At 41.3% G+C, this 15943-nt stretch overlaps 1 protein-coding gene across 1 annotated transcript in view; it reads right to left on the bottom strand.

Moving 5' to 3' along the window:
* The window catches only part of tnfsf10l (TNF superfamily member 10, like), a 70557-nt gene extending 61041 nt beyond the window's left edge, over positions 1 to 9516 (bottom strand). Inside the window, exon 1 of the mRNA XM_008435340.2 lies at positions 8994 to 9516. Coding sequence (XP_008433562.1) covers positions 8994 to 9257 — 264 coding nt within the window. The 5' untranslated portion in view covers positions 9258 to 9516. The remainder of the gene's footprint in view (positions 1 to 8993) is intronic.
* Positions 9517 to 15943: the final 6427 nt, after the last annotated feature.

Below are 15943 nucleotides of genomic sequence, written 5' to 3'. Positions count from 1 at the left end.
CACACACACACACACACACACACACACACACACACACACACACACACACACACACACACACACACACACACACACTTTTTCCCTTTTATGTGCTTAACAGTAACTCAACTTGTGAACATTAACGCTTGTATTTAATAACTATAATAACTATTAATTAACCCTCCTCAAGAGGAGCGCAGAAGATGTCACAGTCGGACAGCGGGGAAGTGGCGGATTGGTCCTGTCAGACCGTCAGTTCCCCAAACCACAAAAACACAAAAACAAAACCTTGTAAAAGCGCACGCAGGTTCAGTGTGACCTTGTCAGACTACGCACGGGGTAAAAATCTCATGTGGTCCAATCGACCTCATATTTTAAGACTGCAGGAGGGTTAAATTATATTTCTCAATCTAGTGTGAAAACCTGCAATGCAGCTCTAGCAAATTTATACAAAACTATTATTTCTGGAAGACATTACAAAGTTCACTTTTTTACCATCTTTTTTTTTTTTTTACAAGATTTGCAATCCTTCCACAAATTTCCAAAAGAAGTAATACCAGATTGATTTCAATACAATCCAGCTGAATTCATGACAGTAAAATCCAAAACAACTTATTAGATCCTAATTGAAAACAGTCTGCAAAGAAAACTCTCAGCGATCCAAATCTCCCATCACTGTTTTTACCAAATAAACAAAAACCTGATATTTTTCTGAACTGAAAATTGGCCTTTGTGATGAAGAAGGTAATGATTCTAAATATGCCACTCTCGTTATATTCAAAGACTCTTCATATACTAAAAGGCTGCCAGCAGTCCCACAGTGGATACTCTTAAGTTGTTTCCTGTCACCCATGGCACAAAAATCAAGTTGGTTTTATTTGCTACAGATAATAAATTACAGCAACAAGTGACCATCCATCCAGTTTCTAATTGAATTCTGCTTATCTGAGATTGAGTTTGGGAGGAAGTATGTGTCTTGGAGGAAAACAGGAAGTCTCTCTGGCCATTAAAACTCTTCAGCTAATTCTGGGGGATTTCAAGGTAGTCCCAGGCCAGGAGAGATAGACTTCTGTCTCCTTGAAGTTGGGTCTCCTTGGTAATCTTCCAAAGAGAGCAGGCGTCCTGGCCCCAGATCATGGAGCTCATCACCATATCTCTGGAGTCTCTTTAAAAAACACTTTAATACGGTGCTTAAATGCCTTATTGCCATCTCTGTGTGCTTTCCAAATGGACTGAGATGACTTGGAGGGGGAGTCAATCTAACCAGTGTTTTACTGAGAAAGATAGCCAAAGCCTCGTACTGTCTGACTTTTAAAGAGCGAAGTCAACTTTCTGGCTCGACAGAGCGATACTGTGACGACAGGCGCCAAGTCAAAACAGATTATTTGACTTCAGCTAAGGGTGATTCCTTCAGTAGTGATGATAAATAGAAAAAAGGACAAAGACGATAGGTCGTCATGCACCACCAGTGTGTCTGGCTCATTTAAAATGGGTTTTATAACACACGGTTCATGCATAACACTCAACACTTACGCTCTCGAGTTCCACTCTACTCTTCTTTTGGTTGATTAATGGATGCCATTTGAAAGCTCATGTGCATTAGCTTGATTTGTGATTTACGGACATCCAAAAGCAAATCAGGGAGGAGATTTTCTTCAAGACTTTATGACAAAACAGTTTTGTGAAACATGCCACGACATGCCCAGTCTTCTTATGAAGAAAGCATAAGATGCAGTCGTATTTGTAATGGCAAACCCTTTTATAAACAGGTCTGGAGAACACCTGCTGGTTGACCTTGGGTTGTTGGTCAACCAGGCACCCTGTTGGCCCAGCAGTGGTGTGGATGGGCGTTGAAGTCGGGACCCCATTTAATTGTTAAATTGAAACAAAACGATCATATTTAACTAACCATTTCTTAGCCAGTTTGTTACTTCTCAAGTGGATCACAGAAAACTCTACGTCTGCTTCTGTAATAACAAAACTAGATGGCTTCTTCAGTCAGCATGTTCTTTCCTCTGAGATCTCTATCAGCAGAGAGGATAGATGGTTGTTGTCTTTACTTTCAGGAAGCGACAGTCTCTGACTATAAAAGTGACTTAGATGCTATACCGTGTAAATTTCTCTTCGCTGTTTTTCGGGACTGCTGAATCTCAGTCTGTTTTGCGTGACTCCTCCATCTCTTTTCCTGGCAATCGGAGGCTGAGCTGAAGTCACATTTGGCAGAAAGCTGGACATGAGCTAATCTATGGCTTGTTGTTTTGTCCAAAAGATTCTCAGATGACCTTTTGAGGCGGGAAGCAAAAGTCCAAACCAGAGCTATAGGAATAAACCGCAGAACAAATTCAAAACGCAGGGCGTCCTCCGTACCGGGCACTGAACACAGAACAAGATAAATGCTACATTTTACACACCGAATTATTGACTCTGAGCTGGTTGTTCCACAATGCTAACACCTATAATCTGAAGTAACTCTAAACCTGACCCCTTTGCTACTGTAGGCTCCTTGCAGGAAGGAAACCTCTCAATATTTTGATAGATTTGTCCTAGTTTTCTCTCAGTTTGTTCATAACAAAGACCAAATCCCTAGAAATCATTGTGCAAGCACACACTTAAATCATGCTAACAAGGAAGAAAGATGACAAATTGGCCAATTTTTTGGACGGAACGGACCACACACATCCGCGTACCCCCTGACAAAAACCTCCACAGTAAGAGAAAACAGTATGCATCAGACCTCACACACACACAGACACACAGACATATGAGGAACTCCGGCGCACTCAGACATATGAGGAACTCTGGCGCACTCAATGAGTGTGTTGTTGCGTGAGGGTGAGTCAGCGCCTATCAATGAACCCAAACAATAACAAAGAGGAGCGGCGATGTGAAAAGGAAGGAGTTACATACACATAAACAGACGATAGCAGAGAAAAAGCTTCAGACTTTACACAAGTCAGCACAACAGTAACAGAAAGCCCCGGTTTGTGACAGTCGCACATCTGGCGCGTGCGCCTTAGCGCAGCTACAACCTGCTTCTATAAACACATTGAGAGTAAAGCTGAGGGTCCAAGTGGTATTGTTTGTATTTGCAGCACCGAGTTCAAATCTAGAGGGTAATCAGATCCAGGAAGTTATCAAATGTGAATATTTATTAGGTTTAATCGCTGAACATGGACGCAGCACAAGGTTTCCTGATAAGCAACTTCCTGGCAATGAAAGCACACCCAAGTTTTTGTATGTTGTTAACAGGACGGCAGATTACAGCAATAAGGGTGACTTTTTAATTTCTCCAATCTCATTTGTTGTTTTTAGAGGATTTTTTGGCAATAGAGGCTTTTATTCATTGGTAGCTGAACAGGAAGTAGGGTAGAGAGAAGGGGAAGACATGCAGGAAATGACCAAGGGTCTGGAATCAAACCCAGAACAGCTGCGCCCAGGACCGAAGCCTCTGTATATTGCACACCTACTCCACCACTGAGCACATGAGGCTACCATGTGCTATTTTTTATGACAATATCATGCCTATAGCACGTTATCAGGCCGATGCCTGCGTGGCATGACGTCGCAACGGGACGTCATGCCACGCATGATCCCGTCCCTCAGCTTCATGCTGGAGGGCAAAAAACTGCTGGCCAAAAATGACTATGATTGGTTTTATCTGTCAAGTTGTAAAAATAACCCGCTAAATATTAAATGTATCTGTAATGTACAAAAGGAAAAGGGACGCAGTGCTTTGCTACTAATTGTCAACACTATAGCAAGATCATAAGGTCAGGAAAAAGTTTAAATATAGAAAAAAAAAAGGCAGGGAGAAGTGGGAGTTGGCTGGACGTTGACAACCTTGACATGTAGGTGTGCTGCAGAATTCGGTGTGTTTAAATAACCATGGCGACCCACACATCAATAGTCTGACAAATAATCAGTAGAGCATGTGTTTAAATTAGCTAATCAAATGCCTGCTGCTGAGTTCAGACGATTTTTTTATTAATAATCACAAAATAAACATCAACTCTGTAAACATAAAACTGTAACTGACTGAATGTTCTGTTCTTTGCTTGGGAAATGATGGCGCGTTTTTTTTGGTGGTGTGTACCTGATACACTAGTGCCATTGTTGGCTGCCAGTTGCTATGGCAACAAGTCTGTAGCTAGCCGAGAGAGAATAAAGAAGAATTTGAGTGGTTTTGAGTTATTCTAAAACAGTTTTTCTGCATTATTTTCCCCTTTGCTGTGGCACACTGCACTAAATTAATAACACCTACATCTCCAGGTATCATTTTAACGGAGATGTTTTACCTCGGCAGCACCGCTATGGATGGCGGTGCTGCCGAGGTTTGTGCGTATGCGCAAAATGTCCGGATGTAAACAATGACATGCAACATGTCTATAGCTTAACCAATTCTTAATTATCAAATCCAGATTAGCAAAAAATAAAAAAAACATAAGTCTTGTACAGTCCAAGTAATTTAGCTTCAGTACTGCGAGAACTATAAATGTACACTACAAGACTGACCGCCTTGCTCCGGAATAATGCTTTTAAATTTACCCAACATGAGGAAAAGTTTGTGAAATGAAAAAAAAAAAAAAAAAACTTTAGACACACATAAGCTAAAGCATTAAATTACTTGAAGTTTCAAGTTTATTTCTGGTTGTGATTTACTGGTTTGATGTAATTTCCTGCCCTTCACAAAGTTATCTTACCAGATGTGTAGGATCATAAACTCCCCATTTCTTGCCTTTATGAAACATTGTTAGGAAAGATTGTGGGGGTACTTAAGCTAGATGTGGTTTAAAATGCATGGGGGGGGGGAGAAAAAAGAAGAAGCTAGCTTTCAGTTTTTTTCATTTACAGTCATGTATTGGGAAAGCTGCCCAGATGCACTCTGGCGACCTGTCTCACAGCTGCAGAGCTTATGATCTGGATGTACAGTATATTACCAGTTTGATGTTTTTGCTTCATCCAGCAACATCGAATCCGCGCCTAGCCGCTTCTGTATTCGCACGTGTTTGTTTGTTTTCGTGTGAACGCCGAAGCTCCAGAGAATTCCTCCGCCATACAATGTTTATTGTCCCGCATATCTTTTGTCCCGTAAGCAGACTGGCACGGCCTGTTGAGCGGGCCGCAAAGCAAAAGAAAAGGGCCTGTTTCCAGATTAAAAATAGCCGGCCTTCACATGGGAACCAGGGGATTCCCCCCCCCTGCACACTCACACACACTCACAGACACACACACAAGCCCCGTGTTTTTCATTAAGTCTCTCCATCTAGTGTCATGACTGATTCGGCTCCCCATGTAAACCTCTTGTCACCTCGGACGTCTCCAAATGGACCGGTAATATATCGAGTTGTTTGGAGTGAAACAGATGTACTCCTTTTAACACTCGCAAATTTAAACCGCTGGGCCGATTTAAAACCAGAAATATGACTTCAATGTGTCTTAAAGTAAACGCATGTGCTGCTTCCTCTTAGGTTAATAAAAGACAGTGTAAAATAAAACGAAATTTTGCATCGGGATGTGAATGCAGAAAACTGACAACGAATACTGACACGACATATTAAAGTACGCTTTTAAAAGCATTTGAAGTCATGTTTCCGAAAGGCCAAAGAACAAGAATAGGCTTGCCGAAGTCAGAGGAGCATCAGGGTAGCTTGTTTTTCAGATTTTAAATTATGAAAACAAAAGTTCAGCATGAGTATTTCCACAGATAACAAAAAACTGATAGAAAAAACACTGACACGGATAGCTGGATGAACAGATGAAAGGACAAATAGAAGAAAAACTGATAGCTTTGCAAATAGACGGATCGGCAGACAAAAAGAAAAAAGATGAACGAATAAGCAAATTGTCTAATATATAGCTGGATGCAAAGACAAATGACTGGATGGTGGACACAGGACAGGAAAAAAAAAAGCCAAAGCCAAGTGGGTAAGCAAACCAACGAATAACACTCCTTTGAAAACGGAAAACAAAAAATGTGGGAAAATATTCTTGAACTGTTGATCGTCAAGAATCCATTCAGACCTACTTTCAGCGATTACAATTAACCCTGGATGCTTGGAAGCAAAACGTCAATTAAAAAAAAAGTCACAAAAGACCCAGTTGACGCAAAAGCTCTGGTAAACATCCTGTTGTCACATATTCTCTGAATATTTACTTTCTCACACATGCACAGCAGGAGTGTGTGTGTGAAGGATGCATTAACGGTGCTGGACACACTCCGGAACGACCCCAGGGTAGAACTAAAGACGAACCGCGACGCAGACTGGACAATGCAGCAGAAAAAAAAATAAAAACACACTCTGGGTCTGGGCTGCACGGTGGAGCAGTTGGTAGAGCTGTTGCCTTGCAGCAAGAAGGTTCTGGGTTTGATTCCCGGCCCCGGTCTTTCTGCATGGAGTTTGCATGTTATCCCTGTGCAGGCGTGGGTTTTCTCCGGTTACTCCGGTTTCCTCCCACAGTCCAAAAACATGACTGTCAGGTTAATTGGCCTCTCCAAATTGTCCCTAGGTGTGAGTGTGTGTGTGCATGGTTGTTTGTCCTGTGTGTCTCCGTGTTGCCCTGCGACAGACTGGCGACCTGTCCAGGATGTACCCCGCCTCTCGCCCGGAACGTTAGCAGGAGATGGGCACCAGCAACCCTCCCGATCCCACTAAGGGACAAGGTTGTAAAGAAAATGGATGGATGGATGGACACTCTGGGTCTCCTGTTGGAATATGAGCATAACCAAGACAGAACTTCACTTTCTTCTTATTCTTAAGAGTTTTAATTCAGAGTATTGGGATGTCATGTGGCAGAGCAGCAAGAAGTTGCAAGAAAAAGCGCTGGTTTTCAAAATGTTTTACAAATAAAAAGTTGTGGCATGTATTTCGCTCAAACCAGTTCACCAAGACCACATCAGTGAGAATGCGTCAAAGCATATTCACATTCCAATCTAAACCTAATTGAATATATGTGCCAAGACTTTAAAATTAAGGTTAACAGATGCTCTGAAGCCAGCCTGATTGAGTTTGAGTAATTTTATAGAGAATATTAAGTTCGGCTTCCAGTCTCTAGATGTCCACAGGTGGGTTTGAGAAAGTCCTCAAGAGACCAGCGGCTGTAATTTCAGTGAAAAGCTGTTTTATAGGGTTCTGACACGAGGGAACTGGATAAAACGCACGCTACACTTTTCAAATTTTAAAGTTCCAACAAAATACATTGAGGTTTGCGGCTGCAACATGAGCAAATGTGAAAAAAAAAGAAAAAAGTTCAAAGGCATGGCATATATTCATATGTGGCACTTCCTTTGGGAGCATCCGAAAGCAAGCATCTCATCTGGCAGTTGACTTGGCAAACAGCAGACGCTTCTTCCTGCCAGTGGCTCGATCTGATTGCTGTTTATTGAAAATGGAAAGAGAAAGGAGACACAGATGGACTTTGACACCATCGTGAGTCAAATTGACTGTTAAGTTTTATCTGTCCTATTTGATGAGTCTGGAAGAGTCCACCAAAACAGAAGCAAAACAAACGCTGGCTTTAAAAAGTACATTCCCCCCCCCCTGCTGTGACTCAGTGAACAGTTGCTTCTGATTTCAATTCTACGTGACTTTCACTTTTATTATCTGCAGGAATAAAAAAAAACCCCACTACTGTTTTACTTGTCTGAGCTTAGTTTTGAACTATGAAATATCACTAACCCATTCTCAATCAGAATGTTTTACAGCTAAGAGATACAAAGTGCAGACGCATTACTTATGGAATTATTTCAGAAGATAAGAATGACATTTATCAGAGCCCAGGAGTCTGAATCACCTCCATTACTGACCCCCATTTTTCACCTCTGCACACAACATCTGTAACCTACTTAAGAGCTTGCAGCCTCCGCTTGCCCAAATGGCTCCAATATGCTCCCCTCCTTTTATACACAAGGCTGAACCCATTTCTGCTCAATAAACCCAGCTGGACAGAGCAATCTCTTCCACTCGGGATTGCTTCTGAATTGCGTTGTTTGACAAGCCCACGGCCTGGCAAGACATGCCTCCTCCCGAAAACGTCCGACAAGTCGAAAAACAAAAAGCGTGTCCAAAAACCTTCCATTATGTTTTATAATGCAACATTTGTGTTAGCAAGTTTGTAAAAACAACCACTCAGCTTTTCATAGCTTGTTTTGTGGCGAGTTTATGTGTGTTTCTCCAAAGAAAAGGTCTGCGTTTTTCATCCAAAGATGATTTGTTGCCTCGGGAGCTAGCTTACTAGCGAGTGGGAAACAGCCGCTACCTGAACGCGTCCAGGTAAGAGCACGAGCCCAGGATGCACGAGGCGCTCCGAAGGCTAACATGTCAAAAGGTGAGGCAGCACTGTGCTAAAACTTCCTTCCGCATAATAACCAATTAAAAACCTCAAAAGTTCAAGTTAGACTTATTAGTATTTAACAAAACCAACAATAGGAAACATTTCTGAAAATAGGTGTGATACATCCACTAAATCTATGTTTACAGCGATGGAAATTGCGATATTTGCTACAGTTGTAAGACGATAACCATACCCTTATGTAAAGGTCAGTTTTTTGGGGGTTTTTTTTTTTTACTTATTTTTTTACATTTTAGAAGGCCACTATCCATACTTTTAAAAACAAGTGGCAAACAACTCTTGCCTGCGACACGAACATCTTCAGGTAGAAGCAAGAGCCCAGAATGAACGATGCACCCCGAAAGTTCAAAACATGTAAAAAAAAAAAAAAAAAAAAAGAAAAAAAAGTGGCAGGACAAGAACCTCCTGCCACTCAACTAATCAGTTAAAAACCTCAAAAATTAAAGTTGGACTTAATTATTGAAAAACACATCATTAGGTAACATTTCTGGAAATAGCTTCAGAAGATAAAGATCCACTAAATCCACGTTTATAGTGATGAAAATGACCATATCTGGTGCAGTTGTGAGATGATATCATTACCATCTGACGTTTCACATTTTAGAAGGCGTGCATACATGCTACAAACATATACCTTTTAAAAGCAAGTAGGAAGCAGCTCTTACCTGTGAGATGGACATGTTCAGGTAGACAAAGAGCCCAGTGGTGGACGCAATCTGCAGGACCACCACCACGATCACCACCATGGCCAACCACATCTTGGACGGTGCCTCCCGGCGCGCGGTCCCGCCGGGGCTCCCCGTGGGGACCATCATGTAGGTGGTGGACTCGCTGCTCACCGACCTGAAGTAGTCCTGGTTCTGCTGGTGGTGGTGGTGCTGCTGTGCGCTTGGAGTGGCCATGGCTTTCCCGACGCATGAGGGGAGCATGAAGCCCGGAACAACAACAACAGCCCTTCCACGGAAAGTGACGGGATTAAGTGGAAATTGTTGAAAAAAAAGAAGAAGGAGAAGAAATGTCTACAATTCCCATGCGGCCGCCAACCAGTGAAGTCTTTAATCTTTACACTGGAAGCTCAGGGCAAGGGGAGCATGGAGAAGGCAGAGCGGCGAAAGTTAAAGTGTGGATGTGTCCATGTCTGCTCGGTGCTCCGCTCAGCTGCCGTATGAGGTTGGATTGGAGGAGGCAGCTGGGCTGGTGGGCTGAAAACCGAGAGAGAGCGCAGCGCGAAGGGGCAGGCTTAACCTCTTCATCACCCTGGAGCTGTGGAGGAATGCGCGCGCGCGCGCGCAGCAACACACACACACACGCACACACACACACACATGCGGTTTCCTTTTTTGTTTAAGCGAGACTCAAGACACGGGACGGTAATGCCACTCACTGCCAAAACACATAAACAACAGGAAAAAGTGTGAGAGCGAGAAACTAGAAAAACCTGAGCTGGTTTAATACAAATAATAGAAAATATCTCAGTTTTGCTCATTTGTGTCGCTAATAGTGTTAGCTTTTTATCAGCTTCTTATTTCCGGCCAAACATTTCATGAATGTCATGGTTTCTGTTTAAAAAAAAAAAGAAAAAAAAAAAAAGTCATAAACACAACGCCATTACCTAAACGTGTCATGTTATTATGTTTATAGGTCTGTGCGTGTCTGAGTTTCACTCAGTTCCAGTCTGACCCGCCAGAGGGCGCTGTCCTCTAGTTCTAATTGATCTTATGAATCAGAATTCATCTCTTTTATCTAAGATGGATTCATAGAAAAAAAAAGTCTTTAATTTCCTCAGATACAGCTATGCGAAAAATTAAGACATCCCATTAAATCATTAGTCCTTTGTCAATAAATAGTCATTTGTCTAATTTCATCTTTTAACATCTGGAAAACAGAGTAATTTAATGACAGGCAAACATCAGAAAAAAAAAACAAACGTTTCTTTTAATTCATTAAACAAAAGATATCAATTAAAAAAATGGTATTTAGTCATGGGTAAAGTAAAGACACCCTCCTCCTGATAGCCAGTGTTTCCCCCCTTTCATTGAATGAAGTAATCTATCTTGTTTCTGATATCAGTATAAGGAAAGTTTACCCTATTTCTCACTTTCTTGGAGTTTGTATCTTTTCCCAGTACATACGCGGGTTTTGTCCAGCTTCCCACAGTTCAAAAACATGACTGTTCGGTTGACTGGTCTCTCCAAATTGCCGTTAGGTGTAAGAGTGTGTGTGTGTGGATGGTTGCTGGTCCTGTGTGTGTGTGTTTGTGTTGCCCAGCTGATGGACTTGCAACCTGTCCAGGGTGTAGCTTGTCTCTTCCCCTAATGACCCTGCACACAAAGCGGGTACAGACAATGGAGAGATGGAGTAACGTCATGCCACAAAAACTGTTTTTCTATAGCAATTTCTCCAAGTTTTTGCCAATGCCAAATCGTTGGGGTTTTTTTTTCACTCTCTGAAGTGTTTGCTGCCAGATAAATGTCTTGCTAAAAAAAAAGTAAACCACAGACATGACCCATTAGCGGCACCTTCAGAGTCAAGAGCCCAGTGATAAATCGGGCACCCTGCCGTTTTAGGTACTGCTCCTCAAATATGTCTTCTAGTTGTCAAACAGAGTGTGCAGCTCCGCTTGAATTCCTTCTAACTCAAGTGTTTTCCGGTGGTGCATACATGGCACAAGCTTCCTGCATCATCCTGAAGATATTCTTCAGCCTAGCTAAACAGTATGATAGTATCACTTTAAGTGCGTGGGATCGACAGCTGTTGACATTAAAACTTTTGCTGTGCACTTTTAGCATGTTACTACAACAGATGACCGAGATACCTCAGTATGCTTTCAGTGGGATAGCAAAGCATTCTGGGTCCTGTCCATGAGCCATCTTTATTGGGTCCCACACTCACTTTATCAGTAACTCTCACTGGTATTTTTCTCATTGCGTAAGACAAAAGTAAAATTGATCTTTATTTAAATCTATAAACCAAGAAAAGCTTAATTTCTAGCATGTCCAGGTCTCTGGATTGGCAGCTGCAACCTGACCTTGGACAAGCACAACAGACAATGAATGGAAGGATGGATATTGTGCAATAAATTTTAAAAAATATTTGAAGAAAGATTTCTTGTCACAATTAAGAAATGTGTTCTAACTTACGCTAAAATATGTGTACAGCTGCCGCCAGTTTAGCTTTTTTGTTTCTTTAATGAAACCATTATTGGATATTGCTCATCGGGGAGCAACGGTACATCATCTGAATGCGTGTCTCCACGGAGATATGGCAGCTTTCCGCTAATGAATTCATCACAGTTTGACTGCTTTTTGTTGGGAAACCAGGACTTCAGTGAAATCAAACAAGACCTTTACCGAACAAGAACTTGAACTGAAATCAAAACCTCGAATCATTTCATTTCTGACATCATTTCTGAAATACCTTAGTCTCGAGTTTTGACCAATCACAATTGAGTTGGGTATCGGTTTCATATAGCAACTTTAATGACATACTTGAATTACAGTAAACATTTGGTTGCACGCATCAAGGAGAGTCCTTCATGTCTCCCATAGACACCAATAGGAATACACACCACATAAAACTCCACTCACCAGCCACTTTATTAGGTACACCTGTTTGGGGCGGTATTATATAAGATTAACTTTTTTGAGCTTTACATCATATGGTTCTGTTATCAGAAATCAGTATTTCTGAGGAATGTCTTCAACAGCTTAATGAATCTGAGCCAGAATGTATTACGGTAATTCCTAATTCAAAACCAGGTACAACAGAGTAGGAGGCTGGTAAGTGTAAATGCTGATGACACGCTCTTCCCCAAATGACACAATATACCTCTTCTGTTATTATTGCTTACATCTGTAGCGTGTAGCATTATATCTTCATTCAGCTCCCTTTGTGATTGGGATAAAAATTCACTAGATCTGGCCAACATCATTATTAAACATCATAATAATTAAAGGTAGTTCTACATCTAGCCAACAAAGTAAGCCAATACAATTTGCTGTTATCCAAACAGTCAACTAATGACAGGTCAGACTTCAATTAGCTATAACGTATAGAAAAGTAAGAACACTAAACTTTTTCAGCTAGCTTGTTTCAGCTAGCTCATTTATATTTCTTTCCTCATGGAATGGTAAATGGGAGCATAGGGAAAAATATCTCCATGAAATTAAGAAATTAATGGCTTGGAATGTTCATCGTTTGTAGCCCCTATTTTCTTACCTTTCTGAATTAACACTAGGCTGGCCATTGCCTTATGCTCGATTCTCATATCCCCTTAGTGCTCCATCTGCGCTTTCTCCCATTGAAGTGGATTCCTCTAGTAGAATTTCAACCTATCCAAATGGCGATGCTGATTTTCTGCGCTGTTTTGGAGTTGTAGTCTGTCTGTTGTTTGGCAATGGCAGCAGAGGAAGTGAACAGAGTCGTTCGGTCCTTGTTGGCCACGTTTCCAAATATTGAGTTAGCATTAAAAGCTACCTCATTCAGTTCTACGCTCTTTCCTTTGCAGTGGTGGATGGTTGTTTACTGCACAGGCGATTTCCGGTAGCTTTTCAGAGCAGCAAACTAGCACACTACAGAGGACATGGCTAGATGTTAGCCATTGGATAAAATGTAAAATCTCAAGACAGCAATCATTAATCAAAAGCCGAGGGTCCAGACCCTCTGGACGAAGCAAAGAGTCGAACAAGAAATCCTAAGAAACATGTTTTTAATTAGCAAATTGAACTCCATTTGTTTGGTTGGTTGGAAGACGTGGCAAACACCCCACACCGGTAGAGAATGACGTTCCGCAGTGTTCAAACGGTGATGCATGAGGTTTTCAAAGAGGATGTTTATGGGTTTCCTCCCCTCCAGCAGAGGAAAAAAAAATTCTGACTCCTCCTTTTTGCTATACCTCCTGCTGTTAGATGTTGAAACCCTTCTGCTATCCATCCAGCGTCTGCCATAGCACTTTCTCTCTCTTCCATCATCTCACTCATTCCCCAGATCCCCCCTTTTGCTTAGTGGAAGCTGATCTCCTCACAAGCTTTTCTCCAGATGTACACCTCCTCTGACACCACAGCTGTCCAGCAAGCCCTGCAGCTCATCAATGCGACGCTGTTTGTCAGTGTGCAAATGAGAATCAGTCAGTATTACCTTGGTAAGAAAACATAACAGTGATTAGCAGTGGGAACCAAAAGTTTAGAGAAGTATTCCAAGACATATTACATGTCAGAGTGGGGCGGGGGACTATAACTTAGTGCAGCCAAGTTAGTTGTGTATGCGTCGTGCACATTTGGTTCAACCAAAAAGGAATCAATCTTTTTTTTGTTGTTGTCAAATTCATTTCAAAAGACTCTTGAGATTTTCAGTCGAACATGCAGTTACTTTATAAGATTAAAATGAAACCGTATATGTGTGTAAGTGGTAAAAAAAGTTTTTTTTAAATAAATAATTCTAAGGGAAGAATATTTAAGCAGTAACTGTATCCCTTTTGAAAACTTCCTTACCCCACACTGCTCCTCCGTCAGACGGAGGGGATCTTTTCAGGGGCTATTTCTGTAACTGAAACCAACAAGTCGACCCGACGCGGTAATTTGTCAGAGTCTGAAAACGGGGGCCGTATTTTAATCTATTTGGACAAGTATGGACAAAGTACTTCTGTTGTGCTATCGTGCTGCCAACAAGACATGTTCCTTAACCTGGGATTTTCCCAATTCAGATTTTTCTCTCCATTTTCGCTGATGGTTTGAGCTCACACCAAATTTCCTTAAAACCAATTTTTAGCTGTTGATTTGCAGATATTATTCATCCACCTCATTTCCAGTAACTGGCTGAACCTAATGTTCACTTATTTTTAGCTACAGCTGTACGATTGCTTTTGATTCCATAGCAACTCAATGGGTTTAGATGTGATGAAAACACATTTCTGAGGTTTGAGCCAAGCATCAGAAAAGGGGATTTAAGTCGCTTTGAACACAGCGTGGTTGTTGGACTCAGAGGGAGCAGAAACTGCTGATCTCCTGGGATTTTTACACACAACCATTCGTCAAGTTAGCAGAAAATTGTCTGATGACATTCAGGATAAAAATGTTTTGTTGGTGTGAGAGTTCAGAGGAAAACAGGCAGACCGGTTGGACAGAACAGAATAGTAGAAATAAATGCTTGTTGCCGTCTCTTGTGTTACGACACGTTGAACGTTGAAGCAGATGGGCCACAGCAGCAGAAGACCATGCCACTTTTTAAAAGGGTACTTTCAGATTTTTTTTTTCTTTTGGATAACATTTGTCAACGAACAAGTACTCAATATTTAACTCCCTAATTTTTTAGGGGTGAGTTTCGACCTTCTAAAATAACTAATATTTTTCCAAGCTCTACTGTTTGTTCAGGTGGATTTGTACACCAAACCACATAAAACATATAGATCTTCACATAGTGTGCATCTCACCGGTCCATCTGTAAAGCATAATGCAAAAAAAATATTGCATGCATGCCATCCATGTATTTGCTGTGTCCTCAACATGGCTTCTGACAAACTGGAAATAGAACTTCATTCCACCCGCCCATAAAGGTCGGCGCTGAGTTCGGCTCTCAGCCCCGCTTTTAAATAAAAGTAGAAGTGAAGTGGGAGCTTTAAAGTCTGCGTAAAGCTACTAAGTGAAAAGCTTGGAGTGTAAAATGTTCACAGCTGTGGTGGTGAGTCTTTAATGATAAGCAGTCTTTCTTCATCCCTCACGATCTTTATAGCGATCCGTTTTCAGACCCTGGAAGAAAATAACCCTCTCAGCCAATCCTGCAAAGGAGACCAAGACACGAAGCCTGGGGACGCTTTTTGTTGTGTTTAATTATCTGACATATTTGGACACTCGCACCGGATTTTGTCTCACTGCATTGCGGAGTCTCAACCAGCATGGTAGCATCGGCTTAGCCCCTGAATTTCATGGCAATGCAACCAACAGCTGTTCACACAAAACCCTCAAGCCACACCTGATGCTACATGCAAGAAGAGATGGGATTTACTGAATTATTAGTTTTCCTCTTGGGATCATAAGTGTAAAATTTTGTGTGGTTTTATCTCTTCTTGAAACATTATTATTTAGTCATATTATTATACCACTGTGCTTGTATTTAAGCCTGTTTGCCCTTTTTCCAGTCCATGTTTAGTTGCTGTGAATGTCACATTTGAGCATCCACCGTTTTTTTTTGTTTTTGTTTTTTTGCTTAACTCAATCCATCTGTGTCTGGGGTAAAAAAACCCACCTCAAATTATTTACACATCTGTACGTGTGTTTATGTGTTTAAGTGAACATAAAGAGAACAAACAAAAGTTCTGGGCCCAAATGTCTGTTTTCATCAGCCTAAGTTGAGTCTCTTTGTTTTGCTTTAACTAGTGGCAGACCAGGAACAGACTACGGAGAACTAGATTTACTTTGTTTTATTGTTTTGGAAACAGGTGAAGGTTTCCTCATAACAAGCAAAGCCTTTTCTAAATACCTTCTGGTTAGCTCCTGGTTTTCATTCATTCGAAGGTTTCAGACGTAAAGAACTTTTGATAACATTTTTGCCTCCAGTTGATCTTAACCAGCAACCAGCATCATGTAAATGATCTGTTTTGAGGAAGAGATTAACTCACTTG

Source organism: Poecilia reticulata, linkage group LG18 (genome assembly GCF_000633615.1).
Source record: "Poecilia reticulata strain Guanapo linkage group LG18, Guppy_female_1.0+MT, whole genome shotgun sequence".
Classification (NCBI taxonomy): Eukaryota; Metazoa; Chordata; class Actinopteri; order Cyprinodontiformes; family Poeciliidae; genus Poecilia; species Poecilia reticulata.
The sequence above is the reverse complement of the archived record's forward strand: the minus strand, read 5'-3'. Positions and strand labels throughout refer to the sequence as shown.